Here is a 22,019-nt window from a genome sequence, read left to right as displayed (position 1 = left end):
TGGTTAATCTTTTTTATTTTTAATTTCTTTTTTTTTTTTTTTTTTTGGCAGAGACAGGGTCTCACCGTATTGCCAGGGCTGGTCACGAACTGCTGGGCTCACACAATCCTCCTGTCTTGGTCTCCCAAAGAGCTGGGATTACAGGCATGAGCCACCATGCCTGGCCCTGGAGGCATTTTTCTCCCTCTCCTTTCATTTTGTTTAAACCATTCTTTGATCGGGTTGGCCAGTTTCTGGGCAAGCCTGTTCCTTGGCTGTGGTGAGATGCAGGTTTCCTCAGCTATGGCCAGGAAAGCCATATCTGACTTTTTAAGATCACCTATGTGACCAGCTATTCATTTCCTATCTCTTCTTTTCTCTTCCATGTCATGCAGATCAGCAGGAAGAAGAGATGGAAGCAACTCCATGGACCTTCACGTCCTTCAGAGTGTGGGTGGGCTTGGGCTTTGCAGTGAGAGCAAGTATCACCCAGGATGGAGATGGGAGGTAATGGGTGGCCCCGACAGGTGCCTCCTACTGCTGGCAGCAAGGAGAGAGTGAAGAGGCAGAATTTCCTTGGTCTAGACTAGAGTCTGGGTCATGGGCATGGCAGTGCTTGAGCTTTTGACCAGAAGCAAGTGGACATGGATTTGAGCTTCAGGTAAGAAGGGAGACTTCTCTCCAGGGACCATAGGGGCTGGCAGCTGAAGAAGGTGACTTGGCCTCTCTCTAGAGGGTGAACGCAGGATCAATTCAAGGCCATGAAGTGGATGCAGCTGGGAGAGCCTGCTTGGTGCTTTTAAACCTCAGCATGTCCACCGCAAATACCTCAAACACTGCTCACACCGTGGTAAAATCTAGTTGCGAAATCTGTCCTGCGGCAGCCTTCTCCATCCCAGGCGCCCAGGACCCATCTCCTGGGAGCAGGCAGCTCTCCCGACCCCGCTTCATGCCCCTCCTACAGCCCAAGGCAACTCCCAGCAACCTTGGTGAATGAAGCACATCCTGCTGCCCAGGCTCCTGAGCTGTTTGCCGTGTTGCGGAGATGCAGCCTTCAGCCTTGGATACCCACCCACTCCTCTACTTGGGCGTTGTTTTCACAGGCTGCTCTTCCCTGTAGCTTCAGAGAAGTAGATCAAGTAGGTTAACTCGCTTTAAGGGAGAAGTGCCAGGGGTTCAAGTCACCCAGCCTGGAGGCAGGAATCCTGGGTTCTATTTTTGGCTTCACAGCTAATCTGCTGTGTGACAGTCGTTAGGAGCTCATTCTCCCCTCTGGGTCTCCCTGAGCCCTTCTCTAGGTCCCACAGTTTTTTTTTTTTCCCCTGAAGCTATATTCCCTGGACTGTCATATTCTTCCCTCTTCCCTCCCTCTGGGAGGTGCTTTAAAGCCGTTGGCTGCTCAAGGCTGGCGCCCTGGGCAAGAGGGGCTGCAGTTGTTGTAGCTGATGAGGAGGAGATAAGAGGCTTTTCTGTAGACACAGTTGAGCTGATGGGCTGTGTGAGGCTGGAGTGCCAGGAAACCAGACTCCTGTAACTACAGGACAGGCCCTGGTGATGTGATGATGGGGATGTGACGGGGATGCTGAAGCCCGGAATGCGAGTGCGGGTTCCTGCGTTTTATGCAATGGCTGTAGATTTCCTCCCACTTCTAAGCCTCCCTTTCTGTGACACGCAGGGAAATTCAGTCTCTAGTTCATATGGAAACTTGGGACCTCACTGTGCTGCTTGCTCTTGGCAGAGGATATCATTTGAGCTGTCACAGCAGAGGACCACATTTACCAGGGTGCACTTTGGCCAAAGAATAGTAACCTTTCTAAGGCTTAGTTCCTCTGGCCTGACCAAACCAGTCCCAGGAGGCCCCTGGGTTCCAGTCAAGGTCATGGGAGAGGCCCACCATGGATGAGGCCTGGGGGAGCAGGGTGGAAATTAAGTGCCCAGGTATGGTATGGATAGCCTGCAGCCCTCTCCAATCCCTACCCTCCAAACCCAGTGAGGGGGGACATGAAACAGGTGAGGCAGAGGAGCAAATGCGGGTCAAGAATTCCGAACTCTACTTGACTTACAGTGCAGCTGTGATGTGCACATTGGTGTGTGCCACGAGACAGCATAGTGTGGTGGAAAGAAAATGGGTTTTGAACAGAGTGTCCTGGGTTTGAATCTCTGCTTGCCCATGTACTAGAGAGTAGTCGAACCTCTCTGGGCCTCAATTTCCCAGATGTAAAATGGGAATAGTAGTACTTACCTTGCACGGGTGCTGAGAGAATTCCATGAGACGAGACAACCTGTGTAAAGTGCCTGGCATAGGCGTATCACATTAGGGCACTCAGTAAATGTGATGTCTTTTCTACTTGCCTTCCTGTCATACCAGTCCCCATGTTTTGGATTTCTGCAGCTAAAGTTAAGAAGCTTTTTAAGATAGGAATCCCAATTCTCACTTTGCCTCCTTTTCATAGCTCACCTAAATGGCTGACTTCTGTTCAGCACCTCTTCATGGGTGCACTATTCTGGAGAGCGAGATCCTAGAGTTCCGACCTTCTGTTTGTTTTTTTTGTTTTGTTTTTTGTTTGGTTTGTTTGTTTTTGAGACAGAGTCTCGCTCTGTCACCCAGGCTGGATTGCAGTGGCGCGATCTCGGCTCACTGCAACCTCCGCCTCCCAGTTTCAAGCAATTCTCCTGCCTCAGCCTCCCAAGTAGCTGAGACAACAGGTGCCTGCCACCACACCCAGCTAATTTTGTATTTTTAGTAGAGATGGGGTTTCACCATATTCACCAGGCTGGTCTTGAACTCCTGACCTTGTGATCCACCCACCTCGGCCTCCCAAAGTGCTGGGATTACAGGTGTGAGCCACCATACCTGGCCAGCCCTTCTGTTCTAGACTGTGAGCCCGAAGACTGCATTCTCTCCCAGGCTCAGTTTCCTCACATACATAATGCCACCATGGTCAACTTCTACAGCACCATTTCCTGCATATATTTTGTCTAAACACCTTGACTGCACCTCAGAGAAGCTGGGTATGGGCCAGATTCCTTTGCCATTTAATGCATACAGCCCAGAGAACAATGTTGTCTGCTGAGCCCCTGGGGGACAGCAGAGAATTGGAGCCTCTTTTCATGGTTCTCACAGGCCATGTGACACACAGATGGGAGAAGCTGGCATCTGCAGGGCCAAAGGCCTCTGGCCAAGGCACCCATACCAAAGGGGACAGACTGGCCAAAGCAGCCTTATCCCTGTCTCCTTAGGAACCACATTCTAGTGGGATCTGTTTGGTGATACAGGTTGGGAGCATGGTGGGGAGGCCTACCCCAGGCCTGATTGAGTCATGAGGATCCAGGAGCACCCTCCAATGGCTGGTGTTAACTACAGTTGCCAGATAAAACTTAGGTGGAATCTGAGTTTCAGAAAACAAACAAAAAATGTTTTTAGTATGTCTCACATACTGCCTGGGGCGTACATTACAAATCAGTCCTTGTATATTTGAAACTCAAATTACATTGGGCATCTTGTATTTTTATTTTTTTTGAGACAGAGTCTCACACTGTTGCCCAGGCTGGAGTGCAGTGGCGCGATCTCGGCTCACTGCAACCTCTGTCTCCTGGGTTCAAGTGATTCTCCTGCCTCAGCCTCCTGGGTAGCTGAGATTACAGGCACCTGCCACCATGCCCGGCTAATTTTTGTATTTTTAGTAGAGACAGGGTTTTGCCATGTTGGCTAAGCTTGTCTGCTAACCCTAGAGCTGACAGGAAGGCTTTTGGGTTGGGCGGTTTTATGGGGAAAATTCTCTATAACAGCATTTTTCCTTTACTCTCACATCACAACAATCAACACAGAAGAGTTATGACCAAATGTCGGGGCGGGGTGGGGGGGCCGTTTCCCCACACATCAAGCAGCTGGGTGTCCTCTAATGCAGTCTGACACTGAAAAGTAGTGTCAGATCCCACATTGGAGGGCTCAGTCCCCAAGACTGTTCCCCCAACACCAGTTGTAAGTCCAGACCTCCAGAACTTCTGACCAACTGGCTTCAAGTTGGGGTTCCTGTGACTCCCTCTTCAGGTTCAATTAATTTGCTGAAGTTGTTCAGAGGGACTGAAATTTACAAAGGTCAGAGATGGTAGAGGAAAGAGTATGGTAAGTGTGGTGTGCAAGCCCATCTAGTGGGAGCACAGTTGAGGAGGGAACAGGAGGTGGAAGCCAGGTGGGAAAGGAAGTCTGGGGCCCTGTTGGGAGGACCTTGAATGCTGTGTTGTTATGATAGTTTTCCTCCATGATTCCTGGCTCATAACTCCCATAGCCCTTGTTACAGTCTTTTCTTGTAATATTGAGTGTGTTAGGCCACAGGAAACAGACTCTCTCCTTCTCCTGCCCTCCTTTCACCTGCCCCCAGGCAGGACTCTAATCTTTCCTGGACTTTCCAATGGTTGTTCTTAAGACCATTCCCAGAGAGGTTCCCACCCTATACCCCGGGGGAAGGAATGCTGACGTTAAAAAGCTTTCATAAAAACCCAAGAGGACAGGGTTCAGGGAGCTTTTGGATAACTGAACACATCGAGGTTCCTGGAGGGTGGTGCCTGGGGGAGGGCTTGGAAGCCCTGTGCCCCTCCTCCCACACCTGAATTGTTGTTTTTTCTTTTTCCCTTCATGAAACTCTTCCCTGCTCCTTGTATGTGCCTCCATAGTCATTATAAGATTTTATGATAATTTTTACATGTCTCCCCGCTCCTAAGTACCTTCCACAGTGTCTAGCATGTCATAGGGAGTGATTGGTAAATAGCTGATAGAAAGAACAAATTAAACTATCAGCCTTGTGAATTATCTAAATAGAGGTCTGTACTTCTCATGCAGAATTGACTATGTTTTTTTCCTGCCCAGTAATTTTTTTTGTTTTTTTTTTGTTGTTTTTTGAGACAGTGTCTCGCTCTGTCGCCCAGGCTGGAGTGCAGAGGCACAATTTCAGCTCACTGAAATCTCCGCCTCCCAGGCTTAAGCGATTCTCCTGCCTCAGCCTCCCGAGTAGCTGGGACTACAGGCATGCACCACCATGCCCGGCTAATTTTGTATTTTTAGTAGAGATGTGGTTTCACCATGTTGGCCAGGCTGGTCTTGAACTCCTGATCACAGGTGATCCACCTGCCTTGGCCTCCCAAAGTGCTGGGATTACAGGTGTGAGCCACCGCATCTGGCCTCAAGTAATGTTTTTATCAGTATTCACCTGGAATTCTCTGCTAGACCTTTCATTCTTTGAAGACAGACACTGCATTTCCTTCTGTACTGTAGACACCAACGTTTCATGAGTATATTTTGTGTTGAGCAGAATTGTGGGAAGGGAGTGTCTCTGGGTGATCATATCAAGCTAGAGCCGAGATTCTCCTTCCTGCTCCAGTTCAAGTCTGACTCTCAGTCAATCTTAAAGCCACCTGGCCTGGTCCTGGAACTGAAGAACAGAGACAGAGGTTATTTGTGAGATGCAGGGAGTGTGTGCCCAGGGTGGGGGGGTCTAGACTAAATGTGTGTTCCAGGAACCATCCCAGGGTTTCCCTTGGGGCTGGCATGCTGCTAAGAGAGTCAAAGAGGTCAAGGAAGAAGAAGAAAACCTGGAAACAGCAAGAGAGTGGGGCGCGGGCGGGAGGTGGAGGCCCAGGCCAGAGAAAAATAGGAAACATAAGTTTTGAGTGCAACAGACTGAGCACTGTTTCAAGAGTCTGGCAACCTGGATTCTTTCTCTGGCTCTGTTCCCGCCTTGAGCCATGAAGGAAGGAAAAAATATACATGAGTGCCCACTGTGTCATTTCATGTAGATTTTATTCCAGTTTCCCAACAGTCCTGCAGGAAGCTGGGGTTGAGAGAGTAGATCATTGGCCTACAGACACACAGCCCAGCCTAACAACATAAATTAAACTCTCAACGTTAAATGAAGTAAAATGAAGTTAAGTTCAGTTCTTAAGTATCTTTAAGTTCCTTTCCTCTCTAACTTCTACTAGTAGAATATTTCTACCAGTAGAAAAAAACAAAACAAAACCCAAACAACTCTCAACCATGGGGCAAGAGAAACTAAGAAATCGATATTGAAAGGCCAGGAGGGGCAGGAGAAGTGGCTCAGGCCTGTAATCTCAGCACTTTGGGAGGCCGAGGCGGGCGGATCACTTGAGGTCAGGAGTTCCAGACCAGCCTGGCCAACATGGTGAAATCCCTTCTCTACCAAAAAATACAAAAATTAGCCGGGCGTGGTGGTACGCACCTGTAGTCCCAGCTACTCTGGAGGCTGAGGTGGAAGAATCGCTTGAACCCAGGAGGCGGAGTTTGCAGGGAGCCGCGATAGCGCCACTGTACTCCACCCTGGGCGAGAGTGAGACTCCATGTCAAAAAAAAAAAAAAAAAAAAAAAAAAAAAAAAAAAAAGAAGACGGGAACGTGTGCAATGTAAAGAAGGCTGGATGAGAAGCCCAGGGAAGTCCTGAGCTAGCTTAGGAGAGATCTTCAGGTGTGGGCGTAGGCATGAGCCCCTGCCTCTCTGTGCCTGTTCCTCATAGGGTCACGGCAGGTGCAGAGCTGGAATTCAAGTCGGCGCTGGGGCTCAGCTGGAGAGGATCCTGGCGGCAAAGCTTGCGAATTACACATATAAATCAGGGAGAGGAAAAGCAAGCGGACTTCCTGCAGCCCTTGGGGGTTGGGAGTGGGGTGCGTTTCCTGCGTCCCTGACCCGGGAAGGACGCTGTTTGGTGGTAGCAAGCACCTAGCCAGAGAGTGGCTGGGCACCTAGCCAGAGAGTGGCTGGGCACCTAGCCAGAGAGTAGCTGGTAGGGCGCAGCTGAGGGCTGGAGGGCTTCATCAGAGAACGGCGCTCAGCTAAGGTACCTAGCCAGGAGAAGGTGGAAGTTATTCCCCAATTCCCATCCTTGCGCCCCCTGGCTTAGCCCACGCAGCCTGGACAGAACTGGAGGAGGGGTGCACCTGCAGCTCTCAGCGCCCCGGCTGACCTCGAGGACCCCAGGTTAGGGAGAGCTTCCGAGCGCTCCGACAGGAGCAGGGAGTTGGGGTGGGTAGCTCCGCAGGTGCACGCTGCGGCCCTTAGGGCGACAGCCTGGGAAAAGGCGCATCTCCGGCTGTGGGTTTCTCGGGGGCGGGGCGCAGGGGCGGGGCGGGGCGCAGGGGCGGGGCAGGGCGGGGCGAGGCGAGGGGCTCGCAGCGGCCACGGGTTGGCCGAGCCGGGAGGGAGGAGCATTAGCATTAGCATAGCCCCCGCCCGCTGCGCGCAGCAAGGCCCAGCAACCCGAGCGGAGGCGGCCGCGGCAGCCAGGCGCTGAATGGGCTGGCGGCGCCCGGCTCCGTCCTGCCCGCGGCCGGCCCCCGCGTCTGCTCCCTCCCCGCCCGGGCCCCTGTCGGCCGCCGCCAGTCCCCGCCCCGACTGTGAATGAAAGGCGGGCGCCGCCGAGGGCTGGCTGGGAACGCCGCAGCGACGCCGGCCTCCCGGGAGGCGCGCGCCCCGCCGAGATGTACGGTAAGGAGGGCTCCGCGCCCGGGCCCGGGCCCGCGGGGGCGACTCCGCAAACTTCCCCGGCGCGGACCATTGTCCCCCTGCACGGCCCCGGCGCGGGGCCAGGCCGCTGACCTGGTGCCCGGCGGGGCTGTTGCGGTCGCTCTGTGCGCGCGCGTCTGCGCTGCGAGGACAAAGATGCCTCGGGCCGGGGACCCTGGGGTCCTCTCCAGGCCCGGCGCGTGCCGGTGCTGGGCGGTGGTCCTTCGGGGGGCGGAGGCTCAGGGGAAAGCGGGTCTCCCGGAGCCGAGCAGACCGGGAGTGCTGGAGGAGGTGGTCGTGTGGCAGCATTTGCGGAATTAACAAAAGCGGTTTGTGCCTGGGAGTTTTCTGTGGGAAGCCGGTCCAGGGCTGAGGGAGACGCCCGCGGCCGGTCGTCTGCGCGGCTCGGAGAAGGCGGGAGGCGGCGCCGGCGGCGCAGAGGCCCGGGGAGCAGCCAGTGGCCGAGTCTCGTCTCGCCCGCCTGAATGGACTCGGCCTCTGCCTGCCCCTGCCGCCCCGCGGGATCCAGGTTCACCAACTTCCAGATTTTCCCTCCGCAGTGATGAAGGGAGGAGACGCTGCTGAGAGGGTGCAGCACAGCCCTGACCTCTCCCCGCCTCCACCGCCATCCTCTCAACTGCCGTGCAACAGTTAGCCAGACCCTCACGATGCACGGCTCTGCTTGATCATTTGCTAGGACTCCCTCTGGTTTTGCAGGCAGTGTGGGTGAAGAAGAGAGAGCGCATTGGGTCCCACATTGCAGCTCTGATGAATGGAGCACTGGAGACCTAGACCAGTCTAGGAATGGACTGCATTCCTGAGCCTGCAGCCCACCAAGGGCTGTGCGTGTGTGTGTGATCCCGGTAGACATAAGTCCATGAAAACCCAGGTCTCTGGCAGCTCTTCTAGTGCCAGCAAAATAATTGGAGCTGTGCTCACCTCCCACCCCCACTGCAAGGTAGGGGCTCAGGCTGCACTTGAGGGGTCAGTGTTTGGAGAAGAGTGCGTTCCCAATTTAACCCATCACTGAGGCTGCTCGGCTGCTCAGCTGCCTCGCTCCGCGAACAGACTGTGAGTCACAAAGTTTGTTAGAGGCAGAGGAAGCTGAGAGCCTGGTGGAAAGGCTCAGCAATTGGTGGGCCCCCTTACTGAGAGAGAGTGAGAGAGACTGACTCAACTTTTTTATCGGTCTCCTTCCCTGCCCAGTTGCTCAGAAATAAGTTTGCATTTCTGATCCAGGGTGAGACATCAGCAGGTCCCCTCAGCAAGTACCATTTCTCTTGGACCAAGTGGGAGGAGGGGGAGGTTGGCCTGAGAGGCTGTGCTGCTGACCACTGGGGACTCTGGGGAAAGGTAAAAAGGCGGTTATGCTTTATAAGCCAGAGGTTGTGATATGTATGTATATATATACGAGTATGTGTGTATTTTTTTACTCTCTCTGTTTTCCCCCTCTTCTTTTCTGCAGAGGTAGCAGCCTGAAGCTGCAGATCATTTGACAAAAGCATGTGACTGCAGGGGCACCTGCAGTGGGGAAGGAGTTAGGACAGGCTCATCAGAATGGGTCAGAATTAGGAACTGGGTTCTGCTGGGCTGCCTCATTGCATTTAGTCCAAGATAATTTGGTCGTTTACCCGAGATATCTGAAGGTGGGGGTCCCAGGCTGCCTCTGTTGTATGAAGCAAGACAAGGAAGAGCTGGATAGTCAGAAAGTTGAACTGGGGAATCAAAGCATCTGGGTGCTATTTTCAGACACATCTCAGGTTTTCATTTCTCTTTTATAATATATTTTTATTTCCCCAGATGCAAACAGAGATGGTATTTACCCTGAATGATTCATAGAAAGATTGTAATGGAGGAATCCTCTGGGCAGTTGCCTGCAGCAAAGGAAAGTCACACCAAGCTTGGGTGGGAAATTACTACTGAGTTGCTGGGTGCAGAGTCTGATCTTAGGAGGTGTAGGAGGGAGCCCACTCCCCCTGGTGAGGACTCAACTGCTTGGATTTTCGTATATTCCTAACTTTCATGAAAAGAAAGGGTTCATGTGATATTTAAAATCATTTTCTCACCAGAAGTCAATAGAGTGATGAAAAAAAGTGAGTAAGGAGGTTTGGGGGCGGGGATCATAGAATTATGGACTTCTTATAATTGCAATTTTCCTCTTGTTTTACAAGTTATTTTTCCAGGGTGACAGAGTTAGATGGAACAGGGCAGAATGAAAATGGGGGCCTCCTGGCACTGCGCTTCTCCCCCTCCCACCTCCTGACCTCCCCTGTGTGTCCTATAAAGTCTCATTAGAAAAATACCACCAGGGGTTTTATTAACGTGATGGGCAGAGAGGCCCCCCTATGGAGCCGAAAGTCACCTAAGAGCTTTAGGTAAAGGTGTACCTTGTCCACCCACCTTGGTGACTTGTGCCACTATAAATTTGTCTTCCCATCTGTCCAGCTCTGGAGGATCTCCATTTCCCATCCCTCCCCCTCCTCACCCTGCCTCTGCCCTCCACAGCTCAGCCTTCTTCCTTCTGCTTATTGGAGGCTGGGAACCCCATGTCTTTGCTGGACACAGTGCTATCTAGGATAGAAGGAATCCTTGTTCTGGGGTCATCCCATCTGAATCCAGGAGCCCTTTCATGGCTGGGTGACCTCAGGCAAGTGGGATTGTCACTCAGAATTAAATCCCTGTATACAAAAGTGAAACGCATGTCTGTCTACCTTCCAGGTCTGTTGTGAGCATCACAAGAGGTTCCGAGCTCCTGAAACTGGTTGCTCAAGAGCCTGTCCTCTTTGGGCCCCCTTGGACCTGTTCCCTCCTTTCCTCTCTGCCAACTCGGGCACAGCCTGTTTGTATCACCTGCCACCCCCGCTTACACAGGCACATCACCTCGACTGTGCCAGTGCCAAGCCGCTGAGCCACTTCCCTTTCTCAGACTCACCCCAGCTGTCTCCTCACCACTCAGTCATTCCTAAACCCATCAGTTTCTGGAAATGGCTCTCTAAAAGGACACAGTGACTGCCCACAGATTTGTGTGGGAATCCTATGAAGGCAGACTGACAAGGGACATGAAAAAATGAAAGCATTTTTACTGGGGTGGGAAGATCATTAGCAAATTCTATGCAAAAATGGATTCCCATGAGCTTTTCTTTTTGTTAGCATTATACAGCTAAGGCTGGGCACGGTGGCTCACGCCTGTTATCCCAGCACTTTAGGAGGCTGAGGCGGGCAGATCACCTGAGGTCAGGAGGTCAAGACCAGCCTGGCCAACATGGCGAAACCCCGTCTCTACCAAAAGTACAGAAATTAGCCGGGCGTGGTGGCAGGTACCTGTAGTCCCGGTTACTCGGGAGACTGAGGCAGGAGAATCACTTGAACCCGGGAGGCGGAGGTTGCAGTGAGCTGAGATTGGCGCCACTGCACTCCAGCCTGGGAGACAAGAGCGAGACTCCATCTCAAAAAAAAAAAAAAATTATACAGCTAAGAGTTTCCCTGTTGCTCTCATCTGGGCTGGAGCATCCCGTTTCCCCGCTGAGGTGAAACAGAGCTCTGAGAAATGCCACCCTCTGAATTAGGGCAGCCAGCTAGGAGGGACGTTTGGAAAGGATTTCCCCAACCACAGTCTGTGCACCCCGATCCCACTAACACCAAAGCTGCCCTAATTCTTCCTCACCTCTGAGTGCTGCCTCATCCTCAGCAAATGCCTCTCGTCCCGCTTAGTGGTTGAGAATGCTGACTGTAAATAGCGACAGTGAACAACTTTTTGAAAATGTGCTTGGGCTGGGCACAGTGGCTCACGCCTGTAATCCCAGCACTTTGGGAGGCCAGGGTGGGTGGATCACCTGAGGTCAGGAATTTGAGACCAGCCTGGCCAACATGGTGAAACCCCATCTCTACTAAAAACACAAATTAGCCAGGCATGGTGGCGTGCACCTGTAATCCCAGCTAATGGGGAGGCTGAGGCAGGAGAATTGCTTGAACCTGGGAGGCAGAGGTTGCAGTGATCAGGGATAGCATCACTGCACTCCAGCCTGGGTGACAAAGCAAGACTCCATCTCAAAACAAAACAAAAAACCACACCGAAAATGTGCTTGACGGAATCCTATTTGGTGAGTGAGACTGTTGCCAAAAGGTTGGAGAAACTGCAGGGCAAGGCAGGCTCCCCCTGAAGTACAAAGTCTTACCTCTGCAGAAATCTCCATAGACGCCCTGCTCCTCCTCAGGGCGATCCCACAGCACATGTGCGCATGTGCACACACATAAACCAGCTTCCTCCCCCAGATCCTAAGGTTTCTGCAGCCCCATGATGCCAGGTATGGCCTATGCATGTGGGAGCTGTGTGCCCTTCCCCCTCCCACCCACCACTCCAACTCCTTTATTCCCCTTGAGAAGGGGGCCAGGTGAGCCTGTTTTCTCTCTTGCTGCTCACAGTTCAGTGAATACAAGTGGTCACAGTTTTTTTCTTGTACATAAATAAAAATAAAAAGGTAATATTATATTACAGAAAAATCTGGAAAAGAGTGGAGAAAAAAATCATCCACAGTTCTACCCATTTAAAGCAACCTTCTATCTATGACATCAATTACTGCTCTGGTTTTGTGTTCACCTCCTTCAGCCCTTTCCTTGCTATTTCTTTTTGATCCTGGCTTCAAGGAGCACCAAGAACCCCACAGCCTGGGTCTGAACCCTAGCTCCGACCCTCGGGTAATCTTGAACCTGAGCATTTCTGAGCCTCTTTCCTGCCTCTGGAAAGATGACAGCAGTGTTTATCTCATGGCAGAGATGAATTAGGATAAGAGAGCTGCCCCCACTTTCCCTTCCCCTTTTCTTAACTCTCTTTTCTCTGTTTCTTAATTTTTTTAATTTTTTAATTATTTATTTATTTTGAGACAGTCTCACTCTGTTGCCCAGGCTGAAGTGCAGTGGCGTGGTCTTGACTCACTGCAACCTCCACCTCCCAGGTTCAAGCAGTTCTCATGTCTCAGCCTCCCGAGTAGCTGGGATTACAGGCGTGTGCCACCACACCTGGCTAATTTTTGTATTTTTAGTAGAGATGGGGTTTCACCACATTGGCCAGGCTAGTCTCGAACTCCTGACCTCACACTGATACGCTCACCTTGGCCTCCCAAAGTGCTGGGATTACAGGTGTAAGCCACCATGCCTGGCCCTTAATTTTTCTTTTAAAGGCAAAAATAAAACAAATAAAAATTTATGTTCCATAAGATTAAGAACAGTACTGTGATACCGTTCCTTCTATCAAACAAAGGAAAAATATAAAAAAAAATCTAATCCCTCTAGAAAATCTAGAAAATACAGTAAACTATAAACAATATAACATTTACTGCTCTAATATCTTTCTTTCCATGTGTTTGTTTAGACGGTTGGAACCTTTTATTTATTTTAGAGACAGGATCTTACTCTCCCCCAGGCTGGAGTACAGTGACACTATCATGGCTTACTGTAGCCTCAACCTCTTGAGCTTAAGTGATCCTCCTGCTTCAGCCTCCTGAGTAGCTGGGACTACAGGAATGTGCAACCATGCCCAGCTAATTTTTTGTTTTTTGTAGGATGGGGTCCCGCTATATTGCCTAGGCTGGTCTTGATCTCCTGGCCTTAAGTGATTCTCCCACCTCAGCCTCCCAAAGTGCTGGGATTACAGGCATGAACTACCACAGCTGGCCTGGAATCATTCATTTTATATCCTTTTTTTAAAAATTAGCACTAGAATATAATCATGCCCCACAAGTTAGTAAACTCCTTGGCTATCATTTTTAATGTCTATGTAACGGTGCACTGAAAGGATGTATAATTTTCTTTCTGTACATTTAGGGGTGTACCCTGGAGAAGTACTTGGTACTCAAAGCTTTCTGTGAACTTTGGAATTTTTCCCTAGACTGTAGCCCTTCAAATGGATTGGTCAAGGTATATAAACATTTTAAGACTTGTGGGTGGCAAGCCACCCAGGTGCTGAGGGCACGAGCTGTTCCAGTATAATACAATATATAAAATAACAAGAGTTACACTAGATATAGATCATAGGTATGATTATATATGAATATCATTACTCATTAGTTTGTAGCAATTACTCTCTGTTCCAATATTATAATAATCCTTGCTCTACAATCATAACCTAGGAAAAGCCAGGCATTTGGGGCCACTACCAGTCTCCACGTCTTGGTGGTAGTGGTCCCCCGGGCCCAGCTGTCTTTTCTTTTATCTCTGTCTTGTGTCTTTATTTCTACAATCTCTTGTCTCCACACATGGGGAGAAAAACCCACCCACCCTGTGGGGCTGCTCCCTACAAAGACTAGTTACATATTGTCCAATTGTTTTCAGTTTGTATCCGTTGTACTCCTACTAGCGGAATTTTTCCCTGGACTGTAGCCCTTCAAATGGATTGGCCAAGGTATATAAACATTTTAAGACTAGTTACATATTGTTCAATTGCTTTCAGTTTGTATCCATTATACTCCTAATAGCAGTTATAAAATCACCTATCTCCCTATACTCTCGAGAGCGTTCAATATTAAGATTTTTCCCCTAGTACTTGCTAATTTGATAGAAAATGTATATCACTTTAACTTACATTCTTTATTATTAGTGAAACACTTCTTTGTCTTCTAACTATTTGCGTTTTAGTAAATCGTCATAGGAGTATGAGTTATTAACTACTTGCCTGTCTTTTGCTGTCTGCTCTGTGTTTGGAAGGGATATAGACTAGGGATATAAGCTGTCAAGTATTTATGGAGTAGCAGCTATGTATGATACTACAGAGGCCATCATGAGGGATAGAAGAATATATAAAAGTAGTTTCTGTCAAGAACATTAGAATTTAACTGGGCAAACAAGTTATAAAACATGCAAACAATTAAATGATATAAAGTTCAGTAAAGTTGCACTGTTTTGCAAGGTGGAATGGAGTTACTCATCAGATGTTCAACCAGCAATATCTTGAAGTGGAAGAGACCAGTGCGAGGTGGAGTCATCTGGGCAGGCTTCAGAAACAACAGCCCTTTCTCCTCTACCGAGGGGCAGAGAAGGGAGGCAGGTGTGGCTGGTGGAGGCACCAATGTGAGGATGTGTGCGTGGAGGTGGGGATGGGGAAGACCTGTCCAGTGAGAGTCAGGGGGAGCTGCCTGGGTTTGAGCAGAGTTTAAGTGGAGAATTATGTGATAGATAAGGAGATAGGCTGGTCACGGTGGCTCAAGCCTGCAATCTCAGCACTTTGGAAGGCCGAGGTGGGTGGATCACCTGAGGTCAGGAGTTCGAGTCCAGCCTAACCAACATCGTGAAACGACATTTCTACTAAAAAAAAAAAAAAAAAAAAAAATAGAAAATTAGCCAGGGGTGGTGGCGCATGCCTATAATCCCAGCTACTTGGGAGGCTGAGGTAGGAGAATCACTTCAACCCTGGAGGTGGAGGTTGCTGTGAGCGGAGATCGTGCCATTGCACTCCAGCCTGGGCAACAAGAGTGAAACTCCATCTGAAAAAAAAAAAAAAAGATAAGGAGATAATGTCAAGATAAGGAGTTTTCACTCATTCCTATGAGCAGTGGGAGCCATTGATGGTTTGAAACTGTCAAAGGACTGATTTGCTCAAGTGATGTGAAGTGAAATCAAGCTGGGGGCAGCTGTGCAGGGTGGTGGGAGGTGATGTGAAAATGAAGAGAAGCAGAGGAGGAGACGTTGTTGCAGCCACAGGTGTGGCTTAAGGAGCAAGAAAGCTTTGGACCACAAGTTTCTGTGCATATGCAAAGGATGATGTTGGCTCCTTTTTAAAAAAAGCTCTGTGTGGGGGTGCAGGGGTAAGGGTGAGGATAAGGTGAATTGAAACTTAAAAAAATTTTTTTCCATGGTACATAAAATGGGGGTTATATAAGCAGTTATTTTTAAAAAGTTGATTTTAAAATAGAAAATAAATTACCTAGAGCTATACATTTATTCTAAAGAAGATTTGAGGCATATGTTTTACACACACACATGACAATACATAAAGAGATCAAAGCAAAGAAAATCTTAGACACAAAAAAGCCAGGAATAAAGTTATTTCAGAGAAAAAAATGCATATAAGCAGGCCATGTTGCAAATTCCATTTTGAGCTTACTGTAGGCCACAATTAAGAGGGGGAAAGTCATTTACAAGATTCATTAGCATTGTAAAATTAATGAGATTGCCTAGGACGAATACAGCTTTTGTGGGATGCTAAGATTTGAGAGGAATTCATCCTAGAAGAGGAGACACTTCCTAAACCTTAGTCTAAATTAGATATTTCTTTTCAAAATATAGTCACTTTAATCTGCTCTTTATCTGTTTGCATGGTATTAAGATTGGTCCAAATGCGAGTTTGTGGAGAGGTTGAGTGACTGATTCCCCTCGGTGAAATTGCCACTGGCCCTGCTCTCAGCTGCCTCCTGGTTTGCTCGCAGAGGCTCCAGCCCCTTTGCAGTTGTGGATTTGATTTCTCTTTTTTTTCTTCTGTTTTTTGAGACCAAGTCTCACTCTGTTGCCCAGGCTGGAGTGCAGTGGCATGATCTCAGCTCACTGCAACCTCTACCTCCTGGGTTCAAGCAATTCTCATGCCTCAGCCTCCCGAGTAGCTAGGACTACAGGCGTGAGCCACCATGTCTGGCTAATTTTTTTGTATTTTTAGTAGAGATGGGGGTTTCACCCTGTTGGCCAGGCGGGTCTCGACCTCCTGACCTCAGGTCATCCACCTGCCTCAGCCTCCCAGAGTGCTGGGATTACAGGCGTGAGCCACCACGCCCAGCCTGATTTCTCTTTTGATGGATGATGTGATCTTCTGAGATCTTTCACTGAAAAGCTGTTCTTGCTTTCACCATCTCAGGAGGCCATCTGGTCACACTCCTTTGCGTACCATATTTTAATTCACCGCATGGCCATTCATCACTAATATTTCTCTTGTTTGTTTCCCCCAGTAAACTGTAAGCTCCATGAAAGCAGAGAACACATTTCTCTTTTGTGTGTGTGTGTGTGTTTTTTTTTTTTTCAGACACAGCCTTGCTGTGTCGCCCAGGCTGGAGCGCAGTGGCGCAATCTCAGCTCACTGCAACCTCCGCTTCCTGGGTTCAAGTGATTCTCCTGCCTCAGCCTCCCGAGTAGCTGGGTTTGCAGGCGTGCACCACCACTCCTGCCTGGCTAGTTTTTGTATTTTTAGTGAAGACAGGGTTTCACCATGTTGGCCAGGCTGATCTTGATCTCCTGACCTCAGGTGATCCGCCCACCTCGGCCTCCCAAAGTGCTGGGATTGGCTGGGTTCGGTGGCTGACTCCTGTAATCCCAGCCCTTTGGGAGGCTGAGGTGGGTGGATCACCTGAGGTCAGGAGTTCAGGACCAACCTGGCCAAAATGGTGAAACCCAGTCTCCACTAAAAATACAAAAATTAGCCGAGCATGGTGGCACATGCCTGTAATCCCAGCTACTCAGGAGGCTGAGGCAGGAGAATCACCTGAACCCGGGAGGCGGAGGTTGCAGTGAGCCAAGATCACACCATTGGGCTCCAGCCTGGGCAACAAGAGTGAAACTTAGTCTCAAAAAATAAAAATAAATAAATAAATAAATAAAGTGCTGGGGTTACAGGCATGAGCCACTGCGCCTGGCAGAGAACACATTTCTCTTGTTCTCTACTGCATCTTTAGGGCACAGAACACTGCCCGGTCCTCAAAAACCGTGTTGAATGAATGCATTCTGAGGCATCATCTTTTTCATTCGCTTCTTTGTAAATTCTTACTCACTCTGTATATTTCAGCCTCAGGTGGGTTCTGAGTAACAACACAGTTACTGTTAATGTGGCTTCCATTAATTGGGCACCACTATGTGCCAGGCAGAATTCTTTTTTTTTTTTTTTTTTTTTGAGACGGAGTCTCGCTCTGTCGCCCAGGCTGGAGTGCAGTGGCGTGATCTCTGCTCACCGCAACCTCTGCCTCCTGGGTTCAAGCGATTCTCCTGCCTCAGCCTCCTGAGTAGCTGGGATTAACAGGTGTGTGCCACCATGCCCGGCTAATGTTTTTGTATTTTTAGTCGAGACGGGGTTTAACCATGTTGGTCAGGCTGATCTTGAACTCCTGACCTTGTGATCTGCCCGCCTTGGCCTCCCAAAGTGCTGGGATTACAGGCATGAGCCACTTTGCCCAGCCTGTGCCAGGCAGAATTCTAAGCACTTTTTTTATGGTGATAAATTTGTCTGTACTAAGCAGTTTTTATGTCTTATATAATCTTCCCCCAACTCCATGATGAAGGATTAGTATTCCCATTTTAGAAATGAGAAAACTGAGGCATTGAGAGGTTTAATAACTTCTCCATGGCCACCCAGTTATGTGAAAAGTCTGGGATTTGAACCTCAGCATTCCAGCTCCAGAGTGTGGACTCAGCCTCCTATCACACTGTCCCTAGAACATTCTGAATAGTCCAGAGAATACAGATCTTTCCTCTGTGGAGCTCACTGTATTTCAGACTCATGTGTTATTAATAATTTGGGAAGGGCAAGAGAATGTAAGAGGCAGGGCTGAAGGTCCCAGGCCAGTCAACAGCGAGGCTGGGAGCTCTCACTTCTGGATCACTTCTCTCACTTCTGGATCACTTCTCTCACTTCTCATTCTTGACACCTTTCCCAGCTCCCTTAGCTTTGCTTTGTCAAAGAGAAAGAAAGGCCCCAGGAAGAGCTTTGGGGACCACAATGAGGATAGGTCCTGAGAGACAGGCCAGAGAGTAGGCTGAGGAGGGCGGAGGACAGTACAAGCACCGACAATGGCCTGGAAAGAAAGCATGGGCATGCCTTTCAGAGACAGGCAGACTGCAGAGTGGGGTGTCACCACCAAGGCTGGGCCACACACACACCTGGATGGGCAGTGTTCTTAGAGATGGGTTCCGTGGTCAGTCAGTGCTTGGCCTGGAGAAGAGCAGAAACCAGGAACCTGGCATTGCAGGAGAGCTTCTGCTCTTCTGATGGTTTGGGTGTGAATTAAAACTCGTTCCCTGGCCGGGCGCGGTGGCTCACACCTGCAATCCAAGCACTTTGGGAGGCTGAGGTGGGCGGATCACGAGGTCAAGAGATTGAGACCATCCTGGCCAACATGGTGAATGAAACCCCATCTCTACTAAAAATACAAAAATTGGCTGGGCATGGTGGCATGTGCCTGTAGTCCCAGCTACTCAGGAGGCTGAGGCAGGAGAATCGCTTGAATCCGGGAGGCAGAGGTTGCAGTGAGCCAAGATCGCACCACTGCATTCCAGCCTGGGCGACAGAGCGAGACTCCGTCAAACAAACAAACAAAACCAAAAAACACACAAACAAAAAATTCCTTCCCTACATCTTCAGGTCTAAGCAGCAATTGGTGCTTCTAAGAGGTGGACCTGGGACCGGGCTGTGTGGTGCAGGCCCAGTCCTGCGCAGATCCCTTATCCCTAGACGGCAAAGCTGTGCAGTCCATGGGTTAGGCTGGAATTGATGGACACGTGGTGGTCCAAGTCCCAGATGACCGTCTTCCAGCCAGAGGGCCCTGGACATTTGGTTCATCTTTCCCTGAGCTCATTCGTCCCCCTGGAGAAGTGGGGTAATTAGTCTGCCCCACTCGTGAGGATGTATGAGGGGGGTCAAATGAGATAATGTCTATGTACATGGACTTGGACACTGTACCTGTGAAAGGTGATATTATTACCATGCAAGTAATTATTATTTTTTTTTTTTGGAGATGGAGTCTCCCTCTGTCACTCAGGCTGGAGTACAGTGGCATGATCTCGCCTCACTGCAACTTCTGCCTCCCAGGTTCAAGCGATTCTTCTGCCCCAGCCTCCCAAGTAGCTGGGATTACAGGCAGCTGCCACCACTCCCGGCTATTTTTTTGTATTTTTAGTAGAGATGGGGTTTTGCCACGTAGGTTGGCCTTGAACGCCTGATCTGAGGTGATCCGCCTGCCAAAGTGTTGGGATTACAGGCATGAGCTACCGCACCTGACCCATGCAAGTAATTTTTATGGATGCTTCTGAAATATAGCCATACCCTTTCCAGAAAGTGACAATCCCTGCATACAAGGATGAGTGTGTCATATATAGGCTGTATTTGTTAATAAAAATCCTTAGAAGGGTCTGGTTAGTAAGAACATAGAAACAGGGCTCCTGCAATACTGAGGAGCCTGCCTCGGTGCTGTCTGTCCACCCTGAGAGGGGACAACCATGAACTGATCACCGTGAACACTTCCTTGTCCTCTAGAGGGCTGCCCACAGGTCAGCAATCCATGACTGTGTCCCTCTCATCTCTGCACTGGAAAGATAAGAACATCTCTTAAGCCACAAAGAGGACAGAGGTGACATCTTTATCTAAATCCTTATGCAATTCTAAATTCGTATGCATGACTAAAATTTTGCAATGTTTATTCCATGCCATTCTATTCATTATCTCAATTCAGGAGAACTCTTTGGAGGTGGATGTCATCATCATTTCTGTGGTTGGGTGAGAATGCTGAGATTCAGGAGTTCAATAACTTACCCAATGTCATGCAGCTGGTTCAAGTCTGTTCACTCCATTGCCTCCTAAGCAAGCATTCACAGAGCTTCATGTGACATTAAAACACCACTTTGTGCCTGATGGCAATTGCACGTGTCTTATGCCAAACAGCAAATTTCACTATTAAAGAACTCCAAATTGAATATTTTCATAGATTTTACATAGTTAACTTGTGGCCTTACATCTAGGACTTGGGTTATACGAGTCCCTCACTGGGGACCCATAGGGACTTTTAAGCTTGGTACTCTATAGTATGTCCTTTATCCTGACCGAGAGGTTTGTCTATAAATCTGAGAATTAGGATTCCTGGATTCAAACGCTAACTGTCTTATTACCGTGCGGAAGGACCCAGATAAACTCAAGCATTCAGAAGCCAGGAGTCTTGAATCTTAGCTTGGCAGAGCTCCCATCCCACCCTTGTCGTAGCTATTCATAAAGACTTCTTTCCATATCCCCACTTTCTTTTTAGCTGGAGAAAAAGAAATACCGTTTGTACATTGCATGAACAATAATCCCTAAATTACGAGAACATTTATAAAGACCTTGCCTGAAGATCTTGTAGAAAGGAACGACTTACAATGAAGGGATGCATTCCTAGCACCTTATAGCTGCTCACAGCATGTGCAGGAGGGATGCTTCTAGAGCAGAAGCATACAGGGTGGATGCTGGGAAAATCTGGAGCTCTGCAGCCTCCCTCCAGGTCTCCTCTACTGTATCTTAGAGTTTACTGTTGTCGTTTATTTCTTTACACAACAGATCTGTGAACCTCTTGAGGACACTATCTTAATCAGCTTTGTTTTTCTAGCATCTAACCGGGAACTTTGGTATGTAGTAGTAAGAGTCCAAATGTTTGCATCTGACTATAAAACAATGATACATATCATCCATTCATCTACACCTACATAGCAGCCGGTGTTTCCAGGGTATCAATGAGCATGGGCTAGGAATTTCTCTAAGGTCAGAGAGAGTCCTGTAGTGACAGCAATAATATTTTGTCATCTCAGCGTGTCTTTTCATGGATTTTTGTTCCAAATAAATAAAGAATATATTAGAATACAGCCATTTGATTTTTTCCTCCACACTTGGAGGCGTTAGTTGTAGACACAGCCCTTTGGCCTTCCTGCTGAAACGGTTAAGGCCGTTAGAAGGACTTCTCGTGTATTTCCTCCTTGGTTTGTGGCACTCAGGATAAATGTCACAGTCTTCTTTTGAAAGGAAGGTCATTTAATGGTATAATTACGGATAAGTCTCTATTTTGATTTCCATTCATATTACTTGTGCTTTTTTTTTTTTTTTTAACAAAACAAGAATGATGAAAAGGCCCTTTGAGGCAAAGGCAATAAATGTCTGTATCTCGTTGCCTGGAAGCAGCCAGCTGGAATGTTCCTGATAAACCACTAAGCAGCCTTGTGCACCTTCAGCTTGTGTGCAGTAGCAGGTCTTCAGGTCACATACAGACAAAGCAGAAGAGGGAAAAACAGCAGGGTCTTCCCATTGCTGTCATCCAGCTCCGAAAAGTGCCTGATCCTACAGGCAGGCCTGGGCCCAGCAGCTGGCAAATACAGTAAGCACGTCTGACCATCCAAAAGCTTTTCCACAGGGCTGCTCAAAACGTTCTCCTCTCCCCCAGACAGCACTCTCAGAGAGCAGGCTGAGTGTTCTGGAGAGGCGTGGGTGGCACTGGGAGGCACCAGCACTGTCCTTCTATTTTATCAAGGACATTTCTGGACAAGGGGGAGAGTTGGCCATTAGAGCTGATTGCTGTGTAAATTTGGGCAAGATTCTTAACCTCTCTCAGCTTCAGTTTCACCATCCATAAACTGGGAGAGCTGGAATGAATAGGCTGGAAGGGTTTTCCAGCTCTTCTATCCTGCAGCTGAGGCACCCGGGGCTGGTGGTACAGCCAGAGTAGGAGTTTTCAGAAGATCCCAGAGGGAATGTAGGTGCTGCCATCTCAGGTTCTTTATGTAACCTGGCTATGTGTAAATTTCCTCATTGGTAAGACAGGGATAATTCTCC

At 48.9% G+C, this 22,019-nt stretch overlaps 1 protein-coding gene across 4 annotated transcripts in view; it reads left to right on the top strand.

Annotated features, from left to right (window-relative positions):
* The first annotated feature begins 536 nt into the window (after positions 1–536).
* The window catches only part of EFR3B (EFR3 homolog B), a 123,120-nt gene continuing 101,637 nt past the window's right edge, over positions 537–22,019 (top strand). The window contains exon 1 of one of the 4 annotated variants that reach the window (XM_034952737.3): positions 537–640. Coding sequence is in view for 2 of the 4 variants with exons in the window: in XM_034952736.3 (XP_034808627.1) it covers positions 7,385–7,471 (87 nt within the window). In the remaining 2 variants the exon portion in view is untranslated. Of the gene's footprint in view, positions 641–7,180; positions 7,472–7,613; positions 7,819–22,019 lie in introns of those variants that run through there. The other 3 variants (XM_034952736.3, XM_034952735.4, XM_057301329.1) reach the window with 3 other exon arrangements.

This window comes from Pan paniscus, chromosome 12, assembly GCF_029289425.2.
Source record: "Pan paniscus chromosome 12, NHGRI_mPanPan1-v2.0_pri, whole genome shotgun sequence".
Classification (NCBI taxonomy): Eukaryota; Metazoa; Chordata; class Mammalia; order Primates; family Hominidae; genus Pan; species Pan paniscus.
Note: the sequence above shows the minus strand (reverse complement) of the source record. Positions and strands in the feature narration are given on the sequence as shown.